Source organism: Emiliania huxleyi, assembly GCF_000372725.1.
Source record: "Emiliania huxleyi CCMP1516 chromosome Unknown EMIHUscaffold_19, whole genome shotgun sequence".
NCBI lineage: Eukaryota > Haptophyta > Isochrysidales > Noelaerhabdaceae > Emiliania > Emiliania huxleyi.
Genome location: NW_005200690.1, coordinates 632,773 through 651,022, shown reverse-complemented (window position 1 = coordinate 651,022; position 18,250 = coordinate 632,773). Strand labels below are relative to the sequence as shown.

The following is an 18,250-nucleotide window of genomic DNA, read 5'->3' as shown; positions in this document are numbered from 1 at the left end:
TACCCCGGCACTTATGTTGATGGCAGCAGAGGAAAAGCTGCGGGTCCGAAGAATGCTCCGCTGCGCGAGCCGAGGAGCCGACTGGCGCGTGCTCGCGCGCTAGTCGCCAGCGCGCCGACGCGCGGCATGGCCGGGACGTCCGGCGCGGGCAAGGGCATCTAAGGGCGACCGGCTTGGGCAGGGAGTGGCGTTTGAGGGCGACAAGCGAAACAGACAACCCCAAGGGAGGGATCGGCTTAGCAACTTGTTTTCTTTTTGTCGTCCGCACGAGCAGGATATTGGAACCCAAATGAGTCGCAGCAGCAAATCTTTGCACGACCCTGGGTTCCAACTTTTTGCGGGCATGGTACTCTCACGGCCCGTGGTGGGGGGTATGGTCCTAACCGCCAGCAGGCGGGGGATGGTCTCGAGGTGGGTTGCGCGGAAGGCTGCGACCTACCTCACAGCTCACAGCTCCCAAGCCTCTCTCAGCACCGCTGGCACGAGAAGGGCGTGGTAGGACCGGCGCACACTATGCAGGCGGAGCCGCAGGCCGCGGAGCTGCAAGCCGTCACTGTCACCGGGCCGTGCTCCGCCGCGGAACTCGGCTCCACCCTGCCCTTTGAGCACGTCGTCGCGTGGAGCATGCAGTCGAGGCACCGGCCGCCTTCCGACGTAGAGGAGGCAGCGCTGCGCGATGCGCCAATCACGCTGCAGACGCTGTCCGCCGTGCGCGAAAAGCCGCTCGTCAACCTCGCCAACCTCACCGGCCCGCAGGAGGACGTGGCCGCCGCGGAGGTCGAGGCGTTCGCTCGCGTCGGTGGCCGGGCCATCGTCTCGGCGAGCGTGCCCGGCGCCGGCGGCGCCTGCAGCGCCTCCTGCCTGGCCAGTCTCTGCAGAAGGACCAAGCTGCGGGTGATTATGACGGTTGGCTGGGCGTCGGCGCGCGAGCTGCCGCCGCCGCCGCCAGACGACGAGGCGGAGGACCCGGCGCTCGACTCGCTGCTCCGCTCGCTCCTCGAGGGGGAGGAGGATGGGTCGGGCGGAGCAGCGGTGCGCGCTGGCGCGCTGGGGGTGCTGCCGCTCACACCTGGGCACGCGAGGCTGCTCGAGGTGCTAGCGGCGGCGCACGTGCGGTCTGGCGCGCCGCTGTTCTGCTCGCTGCCGGCGGGAGGCGCTGCCAGCGCCGACGCCGCAGAATCGTCAGGCGCGGCGGCGGTCGCGTCTCTCGACGCGCTCTCCGCCGCCGGCGTCGATATGCGTCGCGTGGTCGTCGCCCACGCGCAGACCCTGCTCGGCGCGCCGGCTGCGCTGCGCGCCCTGCTCGCCACCGGTGCGCGGCGCTAGATGCGGAAAGGGACCCACGGGTGGCTTCCAACCAGCGCTCGAGACGAGGCGTGTTCGACTGCAATCGGCCGCATCGTGTTCGCTGCACGACCCACCGCGTTCCCACCCTCACGCGGCCGCTCACAGAGCAGGAGCGCGGCTCTGCTACCGCACCACCCACGGGACTGAACCCACACTGGATTCGAGACTCTGGGGGTATGGTACGCAGGCGCGCGGCTCTGCTTCACCGGTGCAGGGATGGGCTGGTCCGTGCCGGGCGCGTGTGCGTCGGACCACCCCTGGCTTTGCCCTCCGTCGGACGAAGGACTCGCCGCAGCGCTGGCCAGGCTGTGCGCAGAAGGGTGGGCACCACCCACCGCCCCGATCCCCCCACCCCCTTGCTCCCCTCCCCCCCTCGGGAGGGCCGAAGAGAGGCGCCCGTGGGGACCCCGCAATTCCCTTCCCCCCCTCGAAGGGCCGGACAGAGGCGTCGAGGGCCCCGCTCTTTCCTTCGCCCGCCGGCCTGCTCGCCCTCTTGTTTGGCGGCGACACGTCCACAGCACGTCGACGACGCTCTCTCAGGTACGCCGACCGCCTCCTCCTCTCGCTCGGGGTATCGTCGCGGCTGCAGCTCGCGTCGTGCGGCGGCGGCGGCTTTGGCTTCCTGCAGCGCGCCTTCCTGCCGCGTGCGCGCCGGCATGGGCTGAGCGCGGCGGACGAGGAGAGGATCACCACCTCGAACGCGGCCGCTCTCCTGTGCTACTGGACGCCGCCACCGCCGCCGGAGCGCACCGTGCGGCACTGGAGCTGCGACGCTTGCCACCGCGGCTACGTCGAGGCGGTCAACGAGGCGGAGGCGCTGCCGGAGGACCGGGTCTACTTCGAGAAGTTCTCGTACCGCTACTGCAGCACCGCCTGCCTCGGGGCGCACCGGCGGGCCGAGTTTGTGCAGCCCTTCTCCGCGCCGCCGCCGCCCGAGTGAGGCGCTGGTGAGGCGCGAGGTGTGGTGTCCGCCGCCCTCTCTGTTCACCGTTACTCTGTGTATAGTGAACACTAGTGCGTCACTCGATGTTTTGTTGGGACACCGTCAGACACTCGGCTGCTTTTTCCACATTCCAGAATTTCCACCCCTTGACCCGCCGAAACTGAGCGCTGCGCGCATCCCTCACGTCACACCTGGCACTCCTTAGCCAGCGCGGCCGCCAGCTGGCGCAGCGAGGGCCTGCCGGCACACGACGACGCCGCGCCGCGGGCGTGCCGCGTCGGCGCTGCCTCGACGAGGGCCGCCGCGGGCTCGCCGGTGAACTTGTCGTAGTGCACGACCGCGGCGTCTGGCTGGGTGCCGAGCGGGTTGGGCGTCGAGTGGGCGGCGTACCAGGTATCCACGCCACCGGTGACCAGGCGGAAGAACTGGCGCGGCTGTCCCGTCCGTAGCGGACGGCTCTCGTGCGGCGTGCGGTCGGTGAACCACACGAGCTCGCCCGCGCGCAGCGCGATCGGTCCCGTCACGCGCCGCTGGTCGAAGATGTCGTCACCCTCCAAGTGCATATCGCAGCGCGCGCAGCCCGCGTGACTGCCGTACCTCTCGTCGTCCGCCGGCCAGCACGTGCGCGGCTTGGGCGCGCTGGGGAAGCGCTCGTTCAGGCAGGGCCGCAGCGGCTCGACGTCGCCGCCGCGACCCACCAGCTCCGTCGGCACAATCGCGTTGTAGATGTGGCAGCTGTCGGACACGTTCGACGCCATGAAGAGGCCGCCCTCAAACTGGCCGTGGCGCATGGCGTGCCCAAAGCCCCACGGGTGCCACCGCGGCAGCGTGTGCACCTTGCCACTGTCGCACACGTCGCGGTTGAAGCCCTCTGTGTGCAGCCCGGGCCGCCGCTGCGACGCACCCTCTTGCACGACGCTGCTCTCGTGCACGGTGAGATAGCCGACGCGATCCTTGGGCGACGCCTTCCCGTCGGACCTGTGCAGCGTCGACGTGCACTTGGCGATCATGGGCCAGTAGGCGTGCAGCTCCGGGGGCAGACTCTTCTTGTCGCCGAGGATGAATGGCATCATGTTCACATTGATCGATTTTGGGAACGTCACGTTGTCCACATGCGCAAAGGCGACGAGCTTTTTCTCTTCCTGGGCTTGCAGCGCAGTCATCATCTGCTCACGCTTCCAAGCGTTGTTGACCACGTGCCAGATGAGCCGAAGCACATCGGAGTGACCCGAGAGGACAGAGAGCGGGCTCTTCTCGTCAGCGGTGCCGAGCAAATACGCCATGAGACTCGCGTGCAGCAGCTCCGCCGCCGTCGCTTCGCGCTTGGATGTTGAAGGCGCATCGCCGAGGAGGCTCATCCGGTCGCGCGTGCCGGCTGCCGCAAAAGCGGCTGGCTCACGAGAGCGTTTCGCCGCGCGGTTGTTTGTTCGCGAGCGGACGTGTCCAGTCGCAAATCCGTCGCGTCGTGAGTCGGGATATAGAGTAAGAAAAGCTGGACGCTGGCACGACAAGGGCGCGGACTGGCGCGGACTGGCACACACACAATATAAGAATAGGAACGCTTGACGGTCGCTCGCCATGTCGATCTCCGCGCACGCGGCGCGCTCGACCTCCGCGGTCGGCTGCCGCAAAAGCGGAAGAGAGAGATGAAAGCGGAAGGAGAAGAGAATTCTAAAAATCTCTCTCTCTCAAAAGTGGCTGGCTCACGAGAGCGTTTCGCCGGTTGTTTGTCGTCTGGAGGGTGGCATGCACCTGGTTTTGAGATGATGTGTGAGTGTTAGAGTTGTAGTTTTGCGCATAAAGAATTAGGCTGAATATACTTACTTTTCCTCTCGCACCCCGTCTCTTTTCCTTTCCTTTTTTCTCTACAGCACCCTCTCTTTTCCTCTCTATTTTCCCGGGGAAACCATCAAATTTTCCGGGCTCTGAGCCGAGTCTGAGGCTGGTTTGGGGCCGGCCCAAAATCAGCCAAATCGGCGAAATACCGGGTATTTTGCGGGTATACCTGGAAAACCCCGGGTATACCTGGAAAATACCCTGCGACCGCCTGGCTGGGTATCGTGCCGATTTCCTCAATTTTGCCTCAGATTTTGCCCCAGACTACCAGCTCTCAGACTCAGGGAAACTCGCGACTTTCCAGAATGGAGCACCAAACACCCTCTGTTTCCCCTGGAAATTTCCGGAAACGCAAAGTGCTGGGGACCCTCTGTTTTCCTTTTTGTTTTCCGGAAAAGTATATGCAGGCCAAATAAAGAAAGCGGTCGAACGAATAAGCGACCCACTCTTCACGTGACCTCCGCGCAGCGACGGCTCTTCTCGCACACAGCAACAAACGATCTGTGAGTGTTAGAGTTATTTGGTATTGCTAAAAATCTCTCTCTCCCACAGCGCGACAGGTAGGTAGCAGAGTGGGTGGGGCAGAATTTCTCATCGAAGGAAGAAAAATTGATGGGAGAAAAATTCTGCCGCGCTGACGCGGCGCTTGGGAGATGTCTCCTCTCTCCATGACCTTGTTTTTTACGATGCGGGTTTGCGGCGCTTCCCTGTCCGCTGTCGTCGTATCTTTAGCTTCACAGGATTGAAAAGGGAGAGGGAGGTGTGTTCTCCAGGCGCGGCGTTAGAGAGTCCCGTTAGGTTAGCTTAGTACATGTAGAAAACGCGGTAGTCCCGTAGGCCAGAGAGAAAAAATACTTCGCCATCATCTGTCATTGAAGTTGCTCCGTCCGACGCGGTGGTTGTGTGTGGTGTGATGCGATCTCCACCTCCGTTTGCCACCCTGGCCCCCCTGCGCAAGCCACCTTCCGTCGCGGACGTCGAGAACGCCGTGCTTGAAGACCACGTTATCATGGAGGACGTCACCTGCGCCATCTGCCTCTCCATCCTGCACGAGCCAACCTCGCTGCAGTGCGGACACACGTTCTGCTGCTCCTGCGTCCGGGCGGCGCTCCGGCGGACCTCCGCGTGTCCCGTTTGCCGCCAGCCCGCGCATCAGCGGCTGCAGGTCAATCGCCTCCTTGCACGACTCCTCATGCAGATTTTCCCAAACGAGACGCTCGCGAGGCGGGCCGAGGTCGCGCAGGACGCGGCCCGCCAGCCACGGCCGCGAACGACTGGCTCGTTTGGAAACGTGCTTCGCCTCGCGCCCATCTTGCTGCGCAGAGTTGGCCTTTTCGCCTCGTTGGTCCTCCTCGCAGCGCTGTGTGCTCTGGCCGCCGCCGACTCGGGCCGCCCACGCAAGCCTCGGGGCGAGCCGGCGGGGTTCGGCACTGACGCCGCACACGCTCGGCGTAGGAGGGCCGCTCTCGTGGTCCCACCCATTTGGCGCGCTGCTGTCGGCGCCGCTCTACTCGCAGCCCGAGCCGCAGCCCGCCGGCTACCTTGGGCGCGCCGCAACGCTCTCGCACGCGCACTGGAGAGTTCCCGGCAGCCGGGGTGGGTCCAACCGGGGTGGTGGGTGGGGCGAGCGCGCGGTGGTGACCAGGCTCAGCGGTGTCGCCGTCCAGACGTGCAGCACTTCGCCCCGCCGCCGTGTCCTTAGGCGGTTTGGCGAGCCGCTCGGCGTCGTGGAGTCTCCGCTGGGCGACACTCCCCCAACCGCCGGCACGACAAGGCTAGACACTTCCTAGACACTTCCTAGACACTCCCTGCTAGACAGCTCAAGCGCAGTGTCGGTGCTCGAGGGGGGGGGGGACGGCGGCGGCTCACCTCTGAGAGGCGAGGCGTGTGCTGTCGCGCGTTGGCGGTACGTCCCTTCCTAGACACCTCCTAGACACTTCCTAGACACTACCTTGTCGCGCGTAGGCAGTACGTCCTCGCGTCGAGCGACGATGTCGACCTCGCGGACGCTCCGGGAGGCGCGCGAGATGTGGGGAGATATGGGGAGATATGGGGACGCTCCGGGAGGCGCGCGTCGTGAGCACGTGATTCGCTGTGCCGCATGCACGCGAGGTCGTGTGCCGCGCAGGACCCTCAAAGCCTGACGGCGGTGTGTTGGTGCGCTGCTGCAGTAGGCTCCGGAGGCGGCTCGTACCCCGCAGGAGGCGGCTCGTACCCCGCAGAGGAGTCGGGCCTCTTCTCCTCGCTCTCCGTGTCCCTCTCCGCCCTCGCCGCCGCGCGGAGGAGGGGGCCTGCGGCCGACGTCCCTGCATCTCCGTCCCTCGACGCGCCGAGCGTGTCGTACCTCGACGACGAGGAGGAGCCGCTGAGGGAAGGGCCGGGGAGGGAAGGGCTGGGGAGGGAAGGGCCGGGGAGGGACGGGGCGCTGGGTGCCCTGCCCTCTTCGCGACCCGTTCACGTTGTGACGGCGGCCGCGTACCCCGCCTTCCCCGCCGGACCCGGCCGGTCGGGCCCCTTCCTTGTCGGCGGCGGCGTTGCGGCGGTCGAGGGCTCTAGATGCGGAAGATCTCCCCCTATCTCGAGGGCAGGACGTGGGGACGGCGCTAGTCAAGCTGTGAGCAGCGTCTCTTCACACCTCGCGCTGTGAGCAGGTCGAGGACGTGGAGATGGCGCTTGGCCGCGCGCAGGCCGAGGTCGAGCGGCTGCGGATACGCAAGGAGCAACTCGTGCGCAAGGCCGAGGCACTCGGCGCGATGCGCTCGGTGCGCTCTCGGCACGGGGAGGTGACACTGACCTGAGGTGTCGCCGGGTCGCCGCGCTGAGCGCTCGAGCCTTGGTGGGGCCGGAGCTCTCGCGGGGATGCGGTGGCCGTCGGTCTGTGCCGTACGGCACACCGCCCCTGCCTCTCGAGCGGCTGGCGAACAGCGATGTCAGTACGGACAGCGCGCGGAACAGCGCGTCGCAGCTAGAGTGGTGAACCGATTGGGTCCAACCCCCCCCCGGCGAGAAGGCCGAAAGCGGGCACACACGCTAATAACTTTTTTTGGCCTGCCGCTAGTGCGCTAGAGCCGTGCAGGGAGAGCACCAGCGCGCGCAGGTGGCTAATCTTTGTTGTGAGAATTTGTGTGTGTGTGCCCACCGCGCCGCTCCTCACCCCTAGTAACTAACGCGAAATCCATGTTGTCACACGTGTACCGATTTTGCTTTTTGGATCAACAATAACTCATTTAACTGAAACTGTGCACCCTGTGGCTGCGAGCCGGCGGGAGTGGTCACAGCACTCGTTCTGCGACCGCTTCGGGCTGAGCATGTCCGAGCTCCACTTGTCAAAACCCCACTGCGAAATTATGTATGTATTCCTAGGAAGTGGAACCAGAAGATAAAAAAGAAAAAAACACATAAATGACGTCAGACGGGGGGACGCCGCGCGCACTGTCGAGTGTACTCGAGCGACGAGGCATGCTATCATGGTTCTTTCTCCCACGGCGTGAGTGAACCGTCCGGCGCGATGCGTTGTGGCACGGTCGGCACATGGTAGTCCTTGGCTCGAGCGTGAGCGTAGTAGTAGGAGTTCTCCGCGCCCCTCACCTCCAGGTCCCGCTGGATCGCGCCAGCTGCAGCGCTGCCCGCGTGCCCTCGCCCAGAGATGGGCACCGGAGCCGCAACTGGCAGGACGCACTCGCCTTTCGGCACCGCAGCGTAGTAGTATCCACTGCTGCGGGCTTTGCTCTCTGGTGCCAGCGGGGACGAGGCCGGAGGGGCTGCAGGCCCGGCGCGAATGGCGGCCGTCGTCGCTGGAGCGGCGGCAGCGGCCGGTGGTGGCGGTGGCGGTGCACTCGTGCTCGGCAACGATGCAGCTCTGCCGAGGCGCACACGGTACTCTGCGGCGGCTCTTGCCGCAGGATCATCGCCAGGCCTCATCCGGACCATGAATCTCTCCGCAGTCGGCGGCCTGACCTTGAGTACTCCGGAGTCATACAGCAGCCACGCGATGTCCTCCTCTCCAACCCGCGTGCGCCCTTTAGAGCTGGCTGGCATGTCAAGGGCCGCGCCGCGAGCTGCTAAAACAAAACTGACTCAACCCGTCGTATGTGTCTCGAGGTTCTCGAGGTGGATATCCGTTGGCCGCGTTGGGTAGCGAGGATTGGTGTAACCCGAGCCACGGAGGCGTGTTTTCTGACGGCCGACCGTCAGTGCACGGAGTTGCCACTTCTCCGACTGCCCCGGCTAGTTCCCGAGGTCGCGCGGGAGTGACCCCTGCGTCGTCCCCCGAGACCTAGCGCGGGTGGGTTGGAGGGGCCTCAGAAAGGCGCGCAAGCACGCCCTACGTCTTCCCCTCCTCCCCACCGGGCCGCAATGAGCGGCCACGCCTCGCAGATTCGTTTTCGCGCCTGGGTCAGGCGCGCGGGGCATCCTCCCCCTATTTTGATTAGTTTTGGAGTGGTATGGTATAGTGGTATGCGAAAGTGGTATGCGGGGTTTTCATTAGTTGTAGCGGCTGTCGGTGTGGTCCCGGGGGCGAAACCATGCAAAAGTGCGGGTATTACCCGGGTATACCCGGGTTTTTCCAGGTACCCGCAAAATACCCGGTATTTTGCCGATTTTGCCGATTTTGCCACCAAGAAGGCACTCCGACTCGCTTTGATTTCCGTGAGGCAACTGGTAGGACTGGTATCCCGTACCACTTTTTGATTAGTGCAGGCCTTGGGTTTGATTAGCCAAAAACTCCCATACCGGTAAAGTTTTTGAGCACTGGGCATATACGTTAGACGCGCCGTCGTGGCGGGCAGAGCGCCAGAGTGAAGCGAGAGAGCGGCTCTCTTTTCTCTGAAGGGGGCTAGCTTTTACACATCGACGGTGTATCATAATTCATATGAGTACCTCGTTACCTCGAGTCTCGTACTTCGTATACACAAATATTTTACCCCTCGAGCGCCCCGATCGCCTCCGTCGCCGCCGCCACGAGCCGCGACGCCTCCCGCTCGCTGCGCGGCCCGTCCCTCCTCCACCTCGCCGCGTCGTGGTGCCTCGCCGCGTTCGCCCAGATGCGCAGCGAGTGCAGCTGGCTCCGCAGCTCGGTCGGCAGGCCGCACTCGCGGTGCCAAAAGTTGATGCGCTCCTCGAAGCCTTCGGGCGCCGCCGCAGAGCGCGAGGCGTAAGCAGCGTCGAGGCGTGGCATCAGCGTCTTGAAGGCGAGCAGCATGTTGTCCTGGATTCGCGCCTGCGCGTCGCCGGACGTGCGCATGCCGCGCACCTGCACCGAGAGCGGCGAAGGCTCGTACCCGGTGGTGCGGGCGGCTGCCGCAGCGGCCTCGTCTCCAGGTGCCGGCGCAGCCTCCTCCACCCCCGCCCCGCCCTGCGCGCCAGACAGCAGCCCCCGGAGCGTCGTGAGAGCCACGGGCAGCGTGCAGCGGTTGCGCAAGCTGTCGTGACAGAGACTCTTCTGCCCGTCTCCCGCCTTGGCGAGGTCCTTGACAGCGCGCGCCGCCGTCTCAGGCCACCCCGCCGCCGCGTCTGCGATCTGGGACGCGTCGATGTTGGTCCAGAGTCCGTCAAACTCGTCCTCGCACCGGTCGGTCAGCTGCACCTCGGAGCGGCTGGTGAGGCAGACGAGGAGGGTGATGCCAATGGCGTAGCCGTCGGTCTTGCTCGAATACTCGCCCCCCTTGGAGATAGAGGGGCAGAGGTAGCCAGTGGACATGTAGAGGGCAGTCGAGCGGTAGCGGACAGAGGCGTCGGGACGCTGGTCCTTGGCGAAGCCCGTGTCGGCGAGCACGGCGGTCAGCTTCTCGTCGAGCAGGATGTTGTCCGGCTTGACGTCGCGGTGCACGATATCCTTTGAGTGGAGGTAGACGAGCGCCTCGGTCGCCTCGCAAGCAATGCGAACGCGCTGCCGCCACGTCAGCGGCCTCGGCGGCTCTACCATCCCCAGCCGCCGGAGCTGCGCAGCACGGTCGGGATCCGAGATACGCAGCCGCGCCTCGAGCGAGCCGCCGCGCATCAGCGGCGAGAGGAGGCAGACGCCGTCGGGCGAGAGGCAGTAGCCGAGCAGCGGCAGCAAGTGCGGGTGGCTCACCGCCTTGAGAAGCTTGACCTCGAGCTCCGCCCGCGACAAGCCGCCCGACTGGCCCGACTTTGCCCGCTTGACGACGAGCGGCAAGTGGCGCAGCTGCGGAGGCGCGGCGAGGGAGAGGTGGAGGTCGGCCGACGCCTCGTAGACGTGGCTGAAGCCGCCGCTGCCAATCAGCTTCCCGTCGGCGAACCCGTCGGTAGCCGCGGTGAGGTCCGACAGGGCTAGCTCGACGGGCCGGGCAACAGCCGCCTCTTCCGCCGCGGCCGGCTCGGCGACAGACAGAGTTTCCAGCTTCGACTCCGCCGCGCTCACCTCCTCGGCCAAGGCAGGCAGCGCGCCCACGTGCGGTCTGGCGGCAGCGATGCCCGCTCGGAGCGCGGAGGGGCTGTCTGCTGTGTCGAGCGACTTGAGCGCGCCCATCGCCGCGCCATGCGCCTTGCGCAGCCGCTGGCTGTCCCGCCTCCGCGCCTCCTTCAGCTTGTCGCGCGCGCGCCTCGCCGCCGCCAGCACGGCCGGGCTCGCGAGGCCGCTGCACGCCTCCAGCGCGCTGGCCACGCCCTCGTACGAGCCAGCGGCCACGGCCTGCTGCAGCGCCTCGTCCGCCGCGGCGATGGCGGCTGCGTCGGCGGGCGGAGGAGATGGGGCTGGCGGTGGGGTTGGCGGCGACAGAGCGGCGGTGGCGCTGGGGCCAGGCGCCGCGTTGTCTGCCTCGCCGCCGCCGCTCTTCTTCTTCTTCTTCTTGCCCTTCTTGCTCTCCCTGGCGCGCCCCTCCTTCTCCGCCTCCTCCTCCGCCAGCAGCGCCTCGGCATGCCGCGCCGCAGTCGCCTCTGCCGCCGCTCTCTCCGCCTCCCTCGCCTCCGCCCCCGCAACCCACGCCGCCTCCTTCGCCGCCTTCTCAGCCGCCGCCGCCGCCGCCGCATGCTCCCCGAGGGCGCGCACGCATGCGGCGTGGCCTTGCTCCTTGGCCATCTGCAGCGCTGTCTTGCCGTTCGCAACGCGCGCCGCCGTGTCTGCGCCTGCCTGCAACAAACGCCGCACGACGGCGAGGTGGTTGAAGAGGGCGGCGTACATCAGCGCGGTGCCGCCCTGGCTGTCCTGCAGGTTGATCTCCACGCCGCGCCGTATCAGTAGCTCGACCACCCGCTCATGGCCTTCCTGGGCGGCAGCCATCAGCGCGGTGAAGCCGTCGCTGTCCTGCAGGTTGACCTCAGCGCCGTGCTGCAGCAGCAGCTCGACCACCCGCTCGTGGCCTTCCTGGGCGGCGCGCATCAGCAGCGTGACGCCGCTCACGCCGTCTCTCTCGTACGTCGCGTCGGCCCGCCCACCACCCTCAAGCCACGCCAGCACCGCCTCCTCCTCGCCTCGCTCAGCCGCTGCCACGACCTCATCGGAGACTCTCACGCCACCGCTCGACGCCCGCTCCGCCGCCACTGGCGACAGATTACCGGGCCGCACTCGCACGCTCTCGCCGCCGCCCTCGAGCGCCACCGCGTACCGCCCGCCCTCGAAGCTCTGCGCCACGCCCCGCTGCCCGTTCAGCTCGGGACGGGAAGAGAGCCCGCCGAGCACGACTCGCTGGCCGAGCAGCGGCGCGTCCACCGCTGCTGCTGCCGCGCCCAAGGAAGCGCCGCCCGCCCCTGCCCGGCCGTCTGCAGCCGCCTCCGCCTCAGCCAAGACCTTTACGCACTCGGCGTGGCCCTTCTCCTTGGCCCACTGAAGCGCCGTCTTGCTCGCTCTGCGCGCCGTCGCATCTGCGCCCGCCCGAAGCAAGCGGCGCACGACGGCGGGGTGGTTGAAGAAGGCGGCGTAGATCAGCGCGGTGCGGCCCTCGCTGTCCTGCAAGTCAACCTCTGCCCCGTGCCGAATCAGCAGGTCGACCACCCGCTCGCATCCGTTGCGGGCGGCGAACCTGAGCGCGGTGGAGCCGTCGCTGCTCTGCAGGTTGATCTCAGCGCCGTGCCGAATCAGAAGCTCGACCAACCGCTCATGGCCGTGGAGGGAGGCGTGCATCAGCGCGGTGTAGCCATTGCTGTTCGGCAGGTTGACCTCCGCGCCGTGCTGCAGCAGCAACTCAACCACCCGCTCGTGGCCGTGGTTGGCGGCGGCCATCAGCAGCGTGACGCCGCTCACCTTGCCTCTCTCGTACGTCGCGTCGGCCCGCCCCCCGCCCTCAAGCCACGCCAGCACCGCCTCCTCCTCGCCTCGCTCAGCTGCTGCCACGACCTCATCGGAGACTCTCACGCCACCGCTCGACGCCCGCTCCGCCGCCACTGGCGACAGATTACCCGGCCGCACTCGCACACTCTCGCCGCCGCCCTCGAGCGCCACAGCGTACCGCCCGCCCTCGAAGCTCCGCGCCACGCCCCGCTGCCCGTTGAGCTCGGGGCAGGAAGAGAGCCCGCCGAGCACGACTCGCCGCCCGAGCAGCGGCGCGTCCACCGCTGCCGCTGCCGCGCCCGAGGAAGCGCCGCCCGCCCCACGCATCATGGAGGGGCGCACACACAGAACAAAAAGAAACGTACGCGCCGCTGTAAGAATCTCGGCCCCTACTTGCCCGAGACAGCCTGGAAATGGTCCCGAGCCGTAGCCCCGGCGTCGGCGCATCGCATCTCGGCCGCGAAGGGCCGGTTCCGCCGCGCAGTCGAGCGGCAGCAGCTCCAGGGCAACTTTGTCGACTAACTGGATGAGCCAAAAATCGGCGAGGAAGCGGCACTGGCGGCACGCCGGGACGAATCCGGATTGATTCTATTGTTCAGATTCACGGCGGCGAGCCGCCGCGAGCCCACAGGAGAGATGGGCGCCGCGGCACCAGACCGCGCCGCCAGCGAGGCGAGAGCAGCAGCCGACGACCGGCCGACATGGCAGTTAGAACCGCGGGATTTTCGAAGGGCAACGGAAATCGTATGTGTGAGTCAGTCAGTGTTACACACCTCCTAGCATGGAGGACGGGCCCACACGCACACACACGCTCCACACGATTGGCTCGGGAGCCGACACGAACGAGGCACACAGGCACACTGTCACCGGCCGTACGTCTAGGCCGTAGGCCCGTAGCACCGGGTCCGGACTGCTGAACACACAGCACACAGCTCACAGGACAGCTCACGAGGTGGCTCTCACGAGAAAGAAAGAAAGAAAACCGACAACCCAAGGGAAGGGATGGGAGGACGGCACGCCGGTCGCCGCCACCACACAGGGATTTTAAGTACGTGGCTCTTCCGCGTTTAGATTACCCGCTCATCAAGTCGAAACGTGTGAGTGTTAGAGTTGTTTGGTATTGAAAATCTCTCTCTCTCTCAAGTCGATCGACGACGTCGGGGAGGGGCTCGTGGGACAATGCTCAATGGTGGCAATGACCAATGTGGCGTCGGTGGGCCAACCTCTGTACGGGTTTGGAAACACGCTGGACAAGGCGTTGACGGCGGTCGTGGGGTGCAAGCGAAGGAGCGTGGCCGAGGCCGTCAGGTGGACGGACCGCTCGACCACTCGACTGGAAAGGGATGGGTCAAAGACCACGCTGTATGGAGACGGATGGGTCAAGAAGAATGCAGGCTGCAAGTGGATTTGGGCGCAGTACTACGACGCGAAGTGGGTCAAGAAAGCCATAACGCGGCTGGTGCTCGTGAAACTTTGGGTGGCATTGCGCCGCCCACCAAGCAGTTCCTCCACGTGTTCGCCAAGGAAGCGGCGGGCACCAACACGGACCGGACGGTGTACGGGGCGGCGTCGGCGAGCGCCTCCTCCTTCGTCGTCCACCACACGCAGCAGATCTCCATGGCGGCGGTGGCGGGCGACGCCGAAAACATCAACAAACGCGCGCAAGATGCGCACTTCGGCGGCGTTTTTGTTTTGTCGCCTAAGTCCCATAGCTGCCACACTCTGCAAGAGGTGGCGAGGGCGACGGCGAGGGCGGGGGTAGAGAAGAAGCACTCCGACCGAACGACCGAACCGCGTTACGATGACTGCCCTCGTCGTGTTCTTGACGCCCTACCCCGCCTTCTCTCCCGCGGCGGCGGCCCAGCTCCCTGTTCGGACACTTCCACGCTTCCCGCCGCCCGCGATGGACGCGCTCGAGCTTTCAAAGCATCAGATCCAGCGTGACCTCCGCCAGCCAGCAGCACCGGCCGACCTGATGCGAGCGCAGGCGCAGGCCATCACCACGAGCGTCGGCGAGCTGACGGGTCTGCTCCGCGAGGCGGGCGACGACGCAGCCGCGCTCGACACTGCCGAGCTCGACCGCCGGCTCGCGACGCAGCTGCCGCTGCTGATGCGGCCCGAGTTTCCGGGCCTGATGCGGCAGGCGCTCGGGCAGGTGACGACGCCAGTGCAGCAGCGCGCTCTGCTCGAGCTGAACCAGTACGTCATCGGCGCCGTCGAGCAGCTCGCCGACAGCGCCGTCGACCTGCAGTGGCAGCAGCTCAACAAGCTTCGCGAGCTGTGCGATGCTGCGGTGGACGGCGGCAGCGAGATGCTCAAGGCGGGCTGCGCGGGTGGGTCCGGGCGAGAGCGAGGAGGCGCCCACTCACGGGCGGGCCGCTCTGCTTGGCAGGCGACGGCCGAGGCGATGCGCGGCGAGCTCGACGCCGACTTTTGCAACTGCCTCAACTGCGCCCTCGAGGAGGAGGAGGCGCCGGAGCACACTCACCCACCCCACACTTACCCCCCTGCCGGACGCCGCCCTCCCTCGCACTCGCCGCCCCGCTCCCCTTCCCCTTCCAGCCTCCCGCCTCCCCTTCGCAGGCGCGGCTGCGCGCGCGGGGCATCCAGCCCCTCGAGGAGGACCGGAGGTGGGAGGCGCTCGCGGCGGCGGCCGACGGCGGCGGCGCGCTGCCGGCCGGGGAGGGGGCGGGTGAGGAGGGCGAGGAGGGGGAGGGGGAGGCGCTCGCTTGGCCGGGCACCTCGGCGCGCCGTGACGCCGCCGCCGCCGCCCCCTTTCCCGGCGGCCCTCACCCCCTCGCCGCGCCGTCTCTCCAGGCGGCGCTCGCCGAGGCGGGCCGTGCCGCCGCCGCCCGCAAGGCGTCCGAGGCTGAGGTCGAGGGCGGAGGCGGCGGCGGAGCGGCGGGCAGCGGCGGTGTGGAGGGGCAGCAGTGGCTGCTGGTGCGGCCGCGGCTCCGCTGCGAGCGGCTAGTCGCGGATGCGCCTCACGGAGGGGTGTGGTGCTAGGTGCTGCGGCTGGTGAAGCAGGGTGTGTACTCGATGCTGGCGAGGGAGCGCGACGACGACATCAAGCAGGCGTCGTACCTGACTCTCTAGCGAGACACACCCCTCCGAGCATTTCTGAGACACACTTGGGAGCTCGGAGCAAATCTAAGCAACCTCCGAGCCTTTGAGATGCCTCCGACGAGAACCCGTTCGAGCCATTCCGAGACAGCAACCTCCCGACGCACACATGTCCTACATCCGAGCAGGTGCGGTACATTTGCTCGCTGGCGTCGCCGGCTTCGCGGCGGGAGCTAACGCTCAAGGAGGCGGCGTAGGAAGGGAGCGGTGGGTGGGTGGGGGGAGGGAGGGAGGGAGGGCTAGGCAGGGTGCTGGGGAGGGCCGAGGCCGGTTCGGGAGGCCGGGACTAGTCTGCACCCGCCGACCGCCTCGCTTGCGCAGGTCTTGGACGAGCTTCAGCCGGCAGAGCGGATCGCCTTCGTCGAGACGGTGCGGCGCATCGCCGACGGCATCGTGGGCCAGCCGGGCACTAGTGGGCAGGACGCAGAGCTGCGCGACAAGGTGGAGGAGATCCGCGCTGTCATCGAGCACGCCGAGTGACAAGAGGGTGGCTTGTCTGGAGTGTGCGGTGACCGGTGTGTGCGAGAGTAACGCCGTTAAACGACGTGTACGTGAACGTGTATATGTGTGGCTGTGGGCGTGTGGGGTGGTGTGCGCCGCATGCGCGAGCAGGATCAAGCCGCACTCCAGTGCTCTCGACAGACTCTCTCGTTCGTCGATGCGCTCTCAAATTCGTTTTCAGCGTTCTCATATAAAACGGCGCACCCCCGCCGGCGCTGCGCGTTGGGCCGCGCCTCCACACCGGGCCTGACAGCTGCCTCTGACAGTGTCACACCCCCGCAGCCCTACTCGCTCGTCTCTGAGGTGCGCGCGGCGACTGCTCATGGTTTCTCCCCATCTCCGCAAACAGCTGGCGCTCCGCAGTGGCAAGCGCCTTCTACTGCTGCGGCCTAGGGCGCCGGCTCAGACCACGGTGTACGAATCGACCACCATGCCGCCCGCCGTCGAGTAGGGCGCGGCGCCGGACCCGTCTGCGAGATGGACGCCCGTGACTTCGAGCTCGCACAGGGTCTTTGGCGACGAGAAGGCGACGTCGATGGGGAAGAATGCGTCCGCCTACAGACCGCTCCGAGAGGCTCCGTGCGAGAGGCCGCCCGCGGGGAGAGGGGGAAGGGGGCGTCTTGCCGATGCGGCGGGCGCGACGAACTCCATGTTTGCCGACGCGTTGGAGGCGTCGACGATCGGAATGTGCCACACCAGCGCCTACCCGAGATTACCCGAGATCACCCGAGATCCCCCGAGATTCCCCGAGATGGCCCACACCAGCGCCTTTGCGCGCGCGTCGTACGACACGTCGCCGAGCTCGGTCTGCTGCGACGTCGGCGGGCAGCCGAGCGGGATGGCGATGCGCACGTCGCGCAGCTCGCGCTCGCCCTGGAGCTCGTACTCGAGGGTCACCTCGAACGTGTCGCCCGTCGCCGTCGGCCTAACGTATGGAGAAAGGCAGCCGAGGGTGGGGGCAGGGGCACTGCGCACTGGCCACGGCCTTGCCGACCACCACGAGAAGGCGGCCCACCCACCACGCGCACTAAGTTTGTGGGCGGGGGTGGCGGGAGGCACTCGACTGTGCGGCGCATGTGCATGTGCATGTGCATGTGCATGTGCACGTGCATGTGCATGTGCACGTGCGAATACAGGGGAGGTGGCTGTAACAGCGAGCACAGCCGGAGACGCGTCTTCTCCTGTGCTAGCTGGAGCACAGGTGGCTCGCTGTCAGCCGCTAGGGCCGCGCGGGCCAGCACGTGGGCAGGTGGGTTCGGGTACCGTGGGGTAGGGGAGGGTGTTTCCGGGTACCGTGGGGGAAGGGGAGGGTTAGGCGCGCCAGCACGTGAGCAGCAGCGGCGCGTGCGAGTCCTCCGTCGTGAGGAAACGCCACTTGAGCACGCCGAGCGCGGAGTTTGCGGGGAATGCGCGCGAGGCGTCGCGCAGCCCGAGGACGGCCTGCGTACCATACCTCCAGAGTATCGAATCCAGTGTGGGTTCAGTCCCGTGGGTGGTGCGGTATAAGGACGGCCTGCGCGCTGTACTTTGCCTTGTCGATGTTTGGGTGCCTAGTTCATTCCTCATGGCAGTCCTTCCTCACTGTTGAGGGATGACTTCCTTCCGTGACTGGTGTCTGGGCGCGTCTTGAACTGGTAGCCCGGGTTGCTGCCGAGGCCGAGCTGCACGTACACCTTGTCGCACGAGGGGTCGGTGATGAGCAGCTGCAGCCCGCCAGACACCTCCATGCTCTGCAGCCCCCCGTCCCGCTGCACGGACAGCGTCAGCTTCTCCTCCAGCAGCAGCTGCACCGGCGCATTCGACTGGGCGGCGGCGGCGGCGGCGCCCGCGGCGCCAACAGCGGCGCCCGGCGGCGGCGCTCCCAAGTCGGCGATCTCGCCCTCCTGCGCCATCGCCTGCAGCAGCGACGCGCCGCCGAGCCCCTTTTTCGCGCCCAGCTGCATGCCCGTCCCCTTCTTCACCGGCTTTGCGTACGGCGGCGGGGCGGGGGCGCCGCCGCCCGCGAAGCCGCCAAAGCCTGCGTCTGGCGGCCCGCCTGTGGGGAGATGTGGGGAGATGTGGGGAGATGTGGGGAGATGTGGGGAGATGTGGGGAGATGTGGGGAGGTGTGGGGAGATGTGGGGAGATGTGGGGGAGATGTGGGGAGATGTGGGGAGATGTGGGGAGATGTGGGGAGATGTGGGGAGATGTGGGGAGGTGTGGGGGAGGTGTGGGGAGGTGTGGGGAGATGTGGGGAGACACGCGGAGGAAGTTCGCCTGTAGACGGCGGG

At 66.8% G+C, this 18,250-nt stretch overlaps 2 protein-coding genes across 2 annotated transcripts; one reads left to right on the top strand and one right to left on the bottom strand.

The window, feature by feature from the left end:
• Nucleotides 1–236: 236 nt before the first annotated feature.
• EMIHUDRAFT_353034 (hypothetical protein) lies at nucleotides 237–10,149 on the bottom strand (the record flags this gene model as incomplete). The annotated part of the gene is made up of 3 exons (XM_005782441.1): nucleotides 9,628–10,149; nucleotides 747–861; nucleotides 237–320 (listed from the first exon to the last, which is right to left on the bottom strand). Exons 1-3 carry the CDS (start codon nucleotides 10,125–10,127, stop codon nucleotides 237–239), a joined length of 699 nt encoding a protein of 232 aa, XP_005782498.1. The 5' UTR covers nucleotides 10,128–10,149.
• Nucleotides 10,150–14,157: 4,008 nt separating this feature from the next.
• EMIHUDRAFT_462931 (hypothetical protein) lies at nucleotides 14,158–16,166 on the top strand (the record flags this gene model as incomplete). The annotated part of the gene is made up of 6 exons (XM_005782440.1): nucleotides 14,158–14,689; nucleotides 14,940–14,986; nucleotides 15,174–15,296; nucleotides 15,363–15,431; nucleotides 15,608–15,664; nucleotides 15,801–16,166. The coding sequence occupies 6 exons, from the start codon at nucleotides 14,158–14,160 to the stop codon at nucleotides 15,957–15,959; spliced, it is 987 nt and encodes a 328-aa protein (XP_005782497.1). The 3' UTR covers nucleotides 15,960–16,166.
• Nucleotides 16,167–18,250: the final 2,084 nt, after the last annotated feature.